General features: G+C 39.0%; 1 protein-coding gene across 4 annotated transcripts in view; it reads right to left on the minus strand.

Annotated features, from left to right (window-relative positions):
• Nucleotides 1–555: 555 nt before the first annotated feature.
• The window catches only part of CDC42 (cell division cycle 42), a 48,486-nt gene continuing 36,817 nt past the window's right edge, over nucleotides 556–12,224 (minus strand). For 3 of the 4 annotated variants that reach the window (XM_028090772.2, XM_088022573.1, XM_088022574.1), the window contains 3 exons: nucleotides 7,306–7,415; nucleotides 6,763–6,960; nucleotides 556–2,093 (listed from right to left, as the gene is read on the minus strand). In XM_028090772.2, the coding sequence (XP_027946573.1) occupies nucleotides 2,004–2,093; nucleotides 6,763–6,960; nucleotides 7,306–7,415 (398 nt within the window). In that variant the 3' untranslated portion in view covers nucleotides 556–2,003. Of the gene's footprint in view, nucleotides 2,094–2,780; nucleotides 3,568–6,762; nucleotides 6,961–7,305; nucleotides 7,416–12,224 lie in introns of those variants that run through there. The other variant, XM_088022575.1, reaches the window with a different exon arrangement.

Below are 12,224 nucleotides of genomic sequence, written 5' to 3' on the forward strand. Positions count from 1 at the left end.
CTTAAGGTAAATGAAAATGTGTCCCATATTCAGATTCACAGCACAGAATCTGGAATCTGATGGAAGCAGTCTGGGTAACAATCTAGGAGCAATGGTTCTCCAACGTGGCCGTGTTCTGGAAATACATGGAAAGCTTTCAAAAACTCATTGCTCAAGCTGTACTCCAGTAAGCAACAAAGTCTGAAAAGCACTGATACAGAAAACTTGAGAAAACAACTGGCCGCTTTCCACCTAAGCAATGGATGAGAGAGGTGTGCTGCCACTCCCTCCCAACAACATGAGCAGTGAGCTTCCTGAGCATCACCTTCACTAAGGACTGCTATGAATCCACTTGCCAAACTCGGGAGAAGGCACAAACCTGAACATACTGAGGGGAAACCACCACCTCAAACTGAAGGCCAGAAAGGCAATAAAGTACATAAAAAATAATAATAGTAATAATAAAGTTTTAAAATCTTATCCCAAAATTTGTTAGAAATTGATGTTACGAAGAGTCAAGTCCCCACTCCTAGGTATCTAAAGAGGCGGAGGGAAAAGAACAACCCCCAGGCTGGCTTGTGAAGGGTTTTTTGTTTAATACATCTGAAAAGAATGCATATACAAAGAATTGAGACATGAGAAAGCATTGGTTCAACACTAATGAATCTACAAGAATTAGGATTTGGGGAAGGTGGAGATTACCTAAACATTTTTAAAAATTGGAAACTGCAACCAAAATAAGTGGATAAAATCCCTATTAACACTTATGAAGAGTCTTCATAAGACTCCGTGATTTTTTTATTAAACTAGAGAGCCTTAACCAGCTACTCTAGGGTTCCTCATATGCAAAACAGAAATAAGGGGATTCCCCTGACTGGTCCCCATGTTGTTAAATGTTCTCCCCACCCCCACCCACACCCCCAGCTTCTTCATGAAGCAGGTCTCCATCCTCCCAACTTGAAAGAGGATGTGCATCATTCCATAGACATCTGTCTCCTAGCGCCACCCCTCACATTTCCTCAATTTACCAGGTCTTTAGCTGTGTTCTAGGAACACCGTATCATACACTATTAAGCTGGACATCTATGCTAAGCATATAAGACAATGACTGACAGGGAAAAAAAAATGTTTTTTAATTACGTACTCAATCCATTTGGTGTATTTCAAAAGGTGCAATACTTTTCTTCATTTATCAGTGAAAGAAGTTAGAAATTAACTTCAGGAAAAAAAAATCAGCAAATGGCAAACAAATTTCCTTGAAAGTCACAGTCACATATATAGTGCATCCTAGAAAAAGAGGAGGGGCAAGACAGGTTCCACCCACTTTCATGAGTTTCATCAAATACTGGGCCTACTCAAGGGTGGAGAGAAAAGGCAACTTTCAAAAAGGAGTATGTTATTAAATGAGGCATTTACTATACTCCTTCCTAAGAGCACCAGGTGGGGAACAAGTTTTCTAAACTAGATCTAGGAAGTGGAATGTGGAATCAATCCGTCCTCCTCCCCTTAAGGGCTGTCCAATGGTTAATGAATTTAAAAAACATGACTAAATAAAAACAAACCCCACACACACTCCCCGCACCCCACCTCCCTCCCCCGCAAAAAAAAAAAAAAAGAAAAGAAAAAAGAAAAACAAAACAAAACCTAAATGTCCCAGATCATTCTCCAGAGTGGATGGAGCCCAGGAGCAGCTTCAACAACCTAAATTAGTCTGTTACAGAGTCATCACAAGCATGCCTTGCTTTTAAACAAAACAAAACAAAAAAAAAAAAATTGAAACAACAAAACAAAAACTAGTACTAATCACTTTTCTGACAATACACAATTACTCAAATTAACTAGTAATGAGAGGGGGAAGGGGACCATACCTACGGGCCTTGTCTCACACGAGTGCATGTGGGTAGGTGCAGGGCATTTGTCATTATTGCAAAAACGAATTTTAATCTTTAATCTTTAGTTTGATTTAACATTGCTTTTAGTACGATGCTGACACCAGCTGTGCGGAAAGGGCTCTGGAGAGATGTTCATAGCAGCACACACCTGCGGCTCTTCTTCGGTTCGGGAGGCTCCAGGGCAGCCAGTATTGCTTCGTCAAATACATTCTTTAGGCCTTTCTGAAAAGGGGTAGAAAGAAAAAAATGGGCAGTCTGATTTTCAGTATAATAAAGCTAAGATCAAATTAAAAACATTCAAACCCCCAAGAGTCGGCAAAGAACAAAACGTTAAAACTCTGAATCTCAACACAATCATCCCACTTCACCAAGTTTTGTCCAGGAAGGACACTGGAAGGATCCAGCAATTCAGGAGCAGAGGAATGGATATTCATGAATGAGACAGTGGTCCTTCAAGAAAGCTTTTTGCAGACCAATGTATGTCACAAGAAGCGAACAAGCCACATGTGTCATTTGCTCATTCAATGAGTTGTGTAATATGCCGCTGAAACATTTTACATAAAAACAAGTGAAGCAGCTCTGCATTCCAATGAAACAGCGGAGTATGGAACAGGACCGAGGGGCCAGCAGCCGGCAGCGGCATCCTTGTTACATGGAAGGCGCAGGCAAGGATGGAGAGCGCAGCTCCCCCGGCTGCGTCAAAGACCTTCACTCTGAACTCCCTGCATCCCACCGATCAGAGCCCGGGGGGGGCTCAAGGAAGCAAAATGCGGGCACCTGATACATATGTAAAACTAGAACCAGTCAGTGCAACAGGAATAAAGCTTCATCAGGCATTTATACAAACAATTGTATATTTTTAATTTCAAAATTTGAAGGTAACCACAATTGTATGTTTCCCTCACAACAATAAAATCAGAAGCAGGAAAATATAAAGGTGGCAGCTTTACATCTCAACATTAACAAACCTTAAGTCAACTGTTAAAATGGATGCTATTCTTAAAAGATATGGTAACAAATGATTTCATAAAGCAGTAGCAGATACATTAATACCTTTCCCACCCCAGACTGACAAATACTCCACTACAGCACAGACAGCCAAAGCAATAGCAACACAAAGTTTCACTGCACAAAAGAAAACCAGAGAAGAATCCTCCCTTCCCCGTTACACTCTACTAGCAGGTCACCCTTTTTCCATAAAGTTTGTCATGCAATTACAATTACAATTGATCATAAGAGTAAAATGATGTTTGTGTTATTTTCTCCATCTAGAGCTAAGTGTTAAAACTCTTATTTTTTCCAAGAGAACATTCTTAATGCCACACCAAGTTCCCTTTTGCAATAGTAATCCAAACCAAAAAGCTCTGAGCATCAGGCAACTCAAGAAGCAGAAAGTTAAACAAGTCCAACTTGACTACTGATCACAAAAAATATTCTATAAGATATTGCATTCTTGATCAAAAACTAATACAGAGGTTGCTCTTAGGTGGTGAGTAAAAAGACGCAGAGGCTTTCAAACAGGATGGTTTTATTCCTTTGTTTTTAAATGCTCTTTCTACAGTAGTGGGACAGGAAGCAGCAGCATAGAGGGGAAGGAGAAAACAGTTTAGAATATACAGCACTTCCTTTTGGGTTGAGTTTCCGGAGGCTCGAGGGCAGCTAGGATAGCCTCATCAAACACATTCTTCAGACCTCTCTACAAGACAGAGGGGAGGAGAGAGAATAGCAGCCAGGTTAGAGGATTAGAAAGACCAGCAGATACAACAGCAGTCTGGATTAAATGGGCTGAATTCACAGAAGCAATGCGCCTTCAGAAAAATACATGCCAGAAAGCTAGATCTTAAGCCCATTATCAGGACAGGAGATAATTGAACAGAAACTTCTTACATAAAAAAGGTTAACTGAGCAAGAAAGTAATTTTTATGGAAATGCTGTATGTTGACTTCTAAAACAATCACACTTTGAAAAAACATTTTAATGAAAATAATGCCTGGAGAAAAAAATGGATATGTAAACAAAACACAGATGGCTTGGATAAGCCTTGTAGAACTCCTCAGTATTTCCAATGAGAAGAATGGCACACACATTCTGGAACTAAATCGATTACAATTTCAGACTTCTGTGAATTCAGCCCCTGAATAACTGAAGGACACAAACAGACTTACAGGCATGCTACATGTTTCTAGATTCAATGACATATCTGGATGGGATTAATCAGGATTTAGAGTATATCAGTTTCCCAGAACAAAATGGTTCAGACATTTAGAAAGAGTGTTAACTGTTCAACAGTACCACGTGGGAGAAGTTTAAGGAACAGACTCTAGAAACAGCATACACTTCAGTTATTCAGTAATGTTATTAGAGCAAGTAACCACCACCCAAGTCATAAGAAAACAAAGAATGGGGTCCTTGAATGAGTTTTAGCAAGCAGTCCAATGCTTTAAGATGTCTTCATGGATATCAGAGCATAAAGCATGGAGTGAAAACAAAGAATATTCTCAGATCTACAGGGATTAAGATGCAGAAACACACTTACACCTCAGGCAGAACTCCAACGTGACAGTGTGACTCAGTAGCACTGGTACCTTGGGCCCAGGTCTACAGACTCACCTAAACTCACCTAAATCTGAAGCCACAGGTTTACCACCCAAAGAGGTTTCACGTGTTCTTTAAGTCAATTTGATCCCAAGTAAAAATCTCCCCATAAGTCCCAGAACACAGCTCCAGTAACAAGTACCAGGTCCCAGACTACCCCAGGTATTTCCACCTCAACCCTAGGCATCCCAGAAGACTGGCACCCACACATCCCATAAGGTACAAAATAAATAAGAAATAACATTAAGTACTTAAAAAGAAGCAAAGAAGTTAAAAAGTTTTCTTCTACGTCTTTTACAAAGTAGAGATGTTAAACAAAAGTAAAGTTCCTATGAAATTCTTTCTACACATCTCAGGGCAAACTCTGGTAGTCAAATATAAAAGGAAAAGGGGAGGGTGGAAAGGGAAAAGCATTTTATAAAGGAAAAAAAGAAGAGGACCATGAGAAACTAGGGCACCCCTTCATAAAAAGCAAATCCTTTCTTGCTTACTGACAAAGATAATCCCCTAAAAACAAAACAAGTATTTGCTTTACCCATACTATCTGATACAGAGTTCAGTTTTAGAGGAACCAACAAACAGAATCTGGAGTCCTAAAAGTTCTATCTCCCAAACACAACCAGACACCCCATTTTCTATCTTCTCTTTTGACTTTTCCAAACGTCAAAATCTGATAAGAAAAATGTAGTTGCTAAGACCTTTTCAAATTCCTACTGTCTGCAAAATGAGTGACTTACTATATAAACCTGTTCATATTGTAAAAAATCTTAAATGGAAGCATCCAATTCTTTAAACTTCACCAGTGACCTAGAATTGGGTCCACATGGTCTATTTGCCTCCATTTCCCCCAAAGGCAACCCATACTTGGAGGAGAGGGGTATGCAAAGGATGCATACAGTTAGTTATAATCTGACGCACATGTTCAACATACATCCTTCTCCAACACACACACACACACACACACACACACACACACACACACACACACACTCTCTCTCTCTCACTTTACTGATGATGGTGTCAAAACACAAGCATCAGGCTTTTTTTCTTTTTAAATCTCAGTCAGTGCTGTGTGTGAGAGGATATAAGATCTTCTGAACTTTAAAATGCCTGCTTTTGCAACAGAACTGAACTGCCAAGGAAAACTGGCGGTGGGAGAATGATTTTAGACCTGAAAGTTATCATGTGGAATACCCAGCTAAGCATAAAAATGTTATCTTTAAATATCCAACCTAGCACTGAATTGGAGATTATTAAATTATGTCTAGGCCATACATACTAACACCTAGTACATACATAATAGGTTAATTATATATGCCATTTGCCTTAGTATACATATAATCAAGAATCCAGTAGTGTTTAAGAAAACTTAATAAAAGAAGCAATTACCTAAACAAGTAAGCATGATAAATATACGTGGATTTAATGTAATTATAAGAAGCCTCTTTAGCCCTACCCTATTCTAATTAGACATGTTTACTCAGTGTTCAAATCTCAAAGCACCAGTACCAATAGAATAAAATATTTCTGTGCTATTTCGATAATTTTTTCCTTTGCCCCCAGAAGAGTACTCAAAGGGGAGAATCAGTCAGTAATACCATGAGGGTGGAAAAGATGAAACCACACAGATCAGTTATAGCTCCCACTCTTAATAAATTCTAACACTGTTCCCTATCCTCAGCATCTGACGTTTCCCATCAAACTAGGAGAAGAGCTCCAGTTAAATTATTCAGAAATGGACAGAAGGACAGAGACGACCACACGAGGAAGGAATGTCTCCAAAAACACAAGAACTGATGCTTTTATAAAGCATGCTTGAGAAATAGCCAAGGCAGCTTTCTCTAAAATCAAAGTCTCAATTACTATGACTAATTCCCTATGTCATTTGAATTACCCCAGAAACTGTAGCATCAGTGGTCAGAACTGATAAGAAAAGATTCGATACATTTATATAAAAATTTAAGTGTCTGGGGGGGAGGGGGAACCATTCACATAATCTCTTGTAAATTAGTGCTAATCTGGAACCCTCCCATACAATTTAACACAATCCCTGACTACTACAAATGAATCAGTACAATATGGGAGCTCACCAACACAAGAGTTTTACTCAGAGCTTAATAATTTTCTCCATAAACACAGAACCTCTAGCAAAAGAGTATATACTATGCAGCTGGTCCGAGTCTTCCTGGGCAGCTTTCTTGAGCACTGCAGACCACTGTTAAAAATAACCCCGGAATCCTAATACTCTTAAGAAACTACCCAACTGTAAATAAACAAGGGGCTACACAGTCCTCACCTGTGTGAGTGCAGAACACTCCACATACTTGACCGCCTTCAGGTCACGGGCCAGCTTTTCAGCAGTCTCTGGAGTGATAGGCTTCTGTTTGTTCTTGGCAAGTTTCTCAATCGTAGAGGGGTCATCTCGGAGATCAATTTGGGTCCCAACAAGCAAGAAAGGAGTCTTTGGACAATGGTGAGTTATTTCAGGCACCCACTAGAGAAAAAGTATTTTAAAAAATACATCTGCATTAATCCACAAGCCTCTAAAGCTTTTATTTTTTTTTAAGATTGTTTTTATTTATTTATTTGACAGAGAGAGAGACACAGCGAGAGAGGGAACACAAACAGGGGGAGTGGGAGAGGGAGAAGCAGGCTTCCCGCTGAGCAGGGAGCCCAATGTGGGGTTCGATCCCAGGACCCTGGGATCATGCCCTGAGCCAAAGGCAGACACTTAACGACTGAGCCACCCAGGCGCCCCAAGCCTCTAAAGCTTTTTACAACAACTCAACAGAAGTTCTGTGGTCAGCTTTTTCAGGACAAGAGTATCTGACCAACTCACCTTTTCCTTCACATTTTCAAATGAGGATGGAGAGACCACTGAAAAACAGACTAGAAATACATCTGTTTGTGGATAACTCAGCGGTCGTAATCTGTCATAATCCTCTTGCCCTGGAGGGAAAAAATTGGAGAAGTCAGCAACTGAATCTCGGTGTCCTCACAGCATCAAAATCACGAGTCAGTCAACAGATTAAGCATGCAGCCAACAGCACGCTGACCATTACTGAGAAAGCAAGTTACTAATCTAATAAAATGTAATTTTATTTTGTAATAAAATACTTGATGAACATTCTTACTCAGCTAATTCTGTTTAGTATTTCAATCCCTGAAAACAGCAATGAATCCATTATACATTAGTTTTTATTACCAATTTGTAGTTTTCAATCTTTGTGTCCATCAGCAACCCAACGACAATGTAGTAAAAACAGTAAGCTATTGCTACACAAATGGTTAAAATCAATCCTACTCAGATTTGGTTAAGAAATAATCACAGTGAAACCATCTAAGGAAACAAAAATCTCAGTGAAACCCAGGTGACAAAATCCACTGCCCATCATGATTACCAAAGCATATTCACAGGCTTAGTTACTGTGTGCATTAAGACCAGTATATGAAAATGAGAACGCCTAAGAAAAAAAATAACTTGGCAAGAATCAATGGATGCCACATCTATGTGAGGATTATCCTAGTGAAAATTAGGATATTTGTATGGTCTTACAGACTGTTGATAAACCGCAAGGGGAAGAACGGAACTATATTGCCAAGAAACTGGACATCACATTGACTGAGTCATTAAAATTACTATCATCAGTGAGTGGCAGATGAATATCGTGTGCCCCTAGATTTATATCCTGAGAAAGACACATCCCTAATGTACTATTCCATACATAATCTGAACCTAATCATGAGAAAACACAGACCAAATCCAAAGTGTGGTATGTTTTATAAGGGGAGGAAAGGGAAAGATGCGCCTGTATCCTATAAAAATAATGTCATGAGACAAAAAGAAAAAAGGGGGGGGCTGAAGAACTGATCCAAATTAAGAGACTAAAAAGACATGACAACTAAATGCTATACGTGATCCTGTACTGAAAGCAGAAAATACTGAATTCGGCTAAGCTGACAAAGCTGGAATAGAGATGTTGGATTCAAGTTCTGTATCGATGTTAAATTTCCATAAGTTGTTTACTGTTAGACCAAGAATGTCTCTGTTCTTAGGAAATACATATTTATTTAAGACTAAATGGCTATGCTGTCAACTTACTCTCAAACAGCTCAGGGAAAAACAATTCATGTGCATATTGTATTGAAAGAGAATAATAAAGCAAATAGGGCAAAATGCTAATTGGTAAATCTGGTTAAAGGGTGTATGGAAGCTCCTGGTATAATTCTCCCAACTGTTCTGTAGGCTTGAAAATTATTTCCTGATAAAAAGTTTTTAAAATATCTATATACATTTCCAAAACCATGAGGGGAGGGGAGGAGTTGCCAGGACAGGGTTTAACACTCCAATTTCAAAAAAGGGCTACAGCAATCCTATGTTTTAAAAGAATGGTTAAGTACTAAGTGCCACTGAACTGTACACTTAAAAATGGTTAAAATGATAAATTCTATATTATATATATTTTACCACAATAAAAAATATTTAAAGGGGAGAAAAGGAGAGTTAAATATTTTGTATGCCAGTGAAAAATTTTTTTTGCCAGCATTGAGAGAGAATACAAGAATTTAGGGTAGCTATCAAAACATGATAATTAAAGATATTACTATTAATTGCCACTTGAATAAGCAACACATTGTGAGTAGACAATAAAGGATCTATCTTCGGACAATAAAGAAATTAAAATAAAAGTTAAACGAAAAGGGAAAAGGAAGGAGATTACAAAAAAATAAAATCGTCATCACCACCTCTAGTATTGATCGCAAGCTTACTCTTAATATTCTAGGGTCAGAGTCAAAGGCTTTAAAGGTATGCACTTACAAGTGTAACTTTCACTTCTTAAATTATAATGTAGAATGTATAATTACAGACATGGAAGAGATTTAAAAAGAAAAGAATGGGCTTAAAGAAAACAAAATTAGCCAAAACTCCGTAACTCTCTCAATCTAAACAGCCTGAGCTCTTAACACTGGCTGGAGCTTTGACACACTGCATACCAAAGCTCCAATAAAACAAAACAAAAAATAAATTTTAAAATAAGAAAAAGCTGGTAAGAACAGATACTACACTAAAGCAACTAACCAAGCCTTATTAAAAAAAAAAAAAAGTACATTCACACTTTTCTTAGCTTTATTCTCTATTCGAATGGAATGAATATATTTCAAAAAAATTAAGCCTAATATAAACTAGAAAAGGGCTTCATTTTTAGTCATTCGGCTGCTGCAATCAATCCGTGTTTGTGCACATCAAAAACAAATGCAACTCTACATTCCTGAGCACCACTAAGAGCATCTAAATGAGTGTCCAATGTGTTACATGCAATGAACCTTCTACTCAGATGAAGACAGAAAACAAATAGCCATTCTTTTTTGAATACTAGGTTCAAAGCAGTATTGGTCAGTCTGTTTATTTGTAATAAACAAACCCTCAAAGCTAGAAATTTCTTTCTTTTCCTTTCCCAAGGAGGAAAAAAATCAGAAATGAAATTGTTCAATAAACAGAAAGGAGGCTACCTTACCTCTACTTCTGCTTCAAGTGCTACATTTTTTTTTTTTTAAAGAATGTTAACTTCCTCAAGAAGGCAGTGCCTGGATAGGAGACTCAGTAGATAGTGAGGGTAGAGGGAGAAATTCAAGGCTGAAGGAGAGTTATGAATTACTGTGTTTTGTTCAGAGAACCATCAGCGTTTCACTGTTGTCAAAGCTGAATTAGGAGCAATAAGACTGGAAATATGACAAAGGGCAAGTTCACAGCACCCCTCGGATGTTCTGTTCCTCTGAAGCTGTAACACAGTTTCTCAGGACACCATTTTATATCCAGTGTGCATTTCTTCAAAAAAATAATAAATTTTTTTTCTCTTCATAATGCAGAAATTCCATGGTTACAATTTTTTAAAACCAGGTGCTTTCTTACCTGTTCAATATGGCTACCTACTAAGCCACCCACACACAGTCTGCCTTTACCATCCTTTCATATGTTAGAAATAACTATTGCCATATGTAACATGATGAATTACTTTAGACTTGTTGAGCTGGGATGCTACCAAGCTCTAGGAAGCCTTTGGATGAACCTAAGCCCAGTCTTCGAATTTTACTGGTTCTCTCTGCTTCCCTTTCTTGTAACCATTCTGTTGCCTTCCGACCTTTTCAAACCCCCCCCTCCCCTTTTTGGTGTCATTTCCCCTTGTATTATTCGTAGTGTAGTCGTTTTTCACTGCATATAGAAGAGGGACAGAGTATGGCAGTGTCAGTAGGAGCAAAGGCATGCCTGGGAGAGTCTGGGTGGGGGCACACAGCCTTCAAAGGGGATTTAGCATAACTGAGCGTGACAGTTTGAAAAGCTCCCAAGATGGTAAGGCTCCCACCCTTCCTTGACTTCCCCGACCCCCCTCACCACCCGCGAACCTTGAAGTCACTCGGTATGTTTGAAGTATGCCTTTACTGCAATCGTTTGAGGTCCCTGTGCGTGTGGTTAAGTGGCACAAATCTAAATGCCCTTGCTGCTTCTCTCCCCTCAGCCTGGAATCTCCATTTAAGGAAAAAGAATGAATGTAGTCCCTTAATATGAGCAAAATTCATTATCCAAGCATAATTTATCCAGCTAAAATTTATCCTCTAAGTATGTCACAAATAGCTGTTATTCACTTGATAGAGTCAATGTCATCACTGAGCATCCTTTAAGGTACACAACATGATCAAGAAAATTTCACTCTACGTCCCAGTCAGGTCTTGACTACAAGTCTTAAATTATACCTACTCCAACAGCATACCAGCTCACTGCTTAACTTCCAACATTTGCCAAAAAAAGCAGGGATACATCTCATGGGTTGCCGACCTTTCCCTTGTTTAGAATCTCATATTTAAAATGAAATTCAGGGGCGCCTGGGTGGCTCAGTCGTTGGGCGTCTGCCGCCGGCTAGGGTCATATCCCAGGGTCCTGGGATGGAGCCCCGCATTGGGCTCCCTGCTCCGCGGGAAGCCTGCTTCTCCCTCTCCCACTCCCCCTGCTTGTGTTCCCTCTCTCACTGTCTCTGTCAAATAAATAAATAAAATCTTTAAAAAAAAAAAAAAAGAACTGACAGTGGGGTGATGATTATACAATACAACAATTTAACAAGATAAACATGTTGAGTAAAAAAAAAGCTAAATACAGAACAAAATACACAATAGTACAACATGTGAAGGAAAAAAAAAGAAGAAAATAACTGTGGGGGGAACTCATGAACAAAAATTTAGTGTTGTGACCACACAGACAGAAATAAAAGCTGTGAGACAAGAGACAGAGTCCTGTCTGTGATCTTTTTTTTTTTTTCCTTTTAAGTAGGCTCTAGGGACACCTGGGTGGCTCAGTCAGTTAAGTGTCTGCCTTTGGCTCAGGTCCTGTTCTTGGGATCGAGTCCTGCATCAAGCTTCAAACCTGATTCTCCCTCTCCCTCGGCCTGCTGCTTCCCCTGCTTGCTCAGTGTCAATCTCTCTCTCCCTCTCTTTCTCTCTCTGACAAGTAAATAAAATCTTAAAAAATTAATAAAAAAAAAATATATATAGGGGGTGCCTGGATGGCTCAGTTAAGTGCCTGCCTTCGGCTCAGATCAAAATCTCTAGGTCCTGGGATCGAGCCCCATGACGGGCTCCCTGCTCAGCAGGTAGTCTGCTTCTCTCTCTCTCTCCCCCTCTGCTCATTCTCTCTCTCTCTCTCTCTAAAAAAAATAAATAAATAAATAAATAAATAAATAAATAATAAATAAATAAAATGAAATAAAA

The sequence above is a fragment of the Eumetopias jubatus genome, unplaced genomic scaffold (assembly GCF_037043125.1).
Source record: "Eumetopias jubatus isolate StellerSeaLion01/CBP00866 unplaced genomic scaffold, mEumJub1_p1.0 scaffold_4, whole genome shotgun sequence".
Lineage (NCBI taxonomy): Eukaryota > Metazoa > Chordata > Mammalia > Carnivora > Otariidae > Eumetopias > Eumetopias jubatus.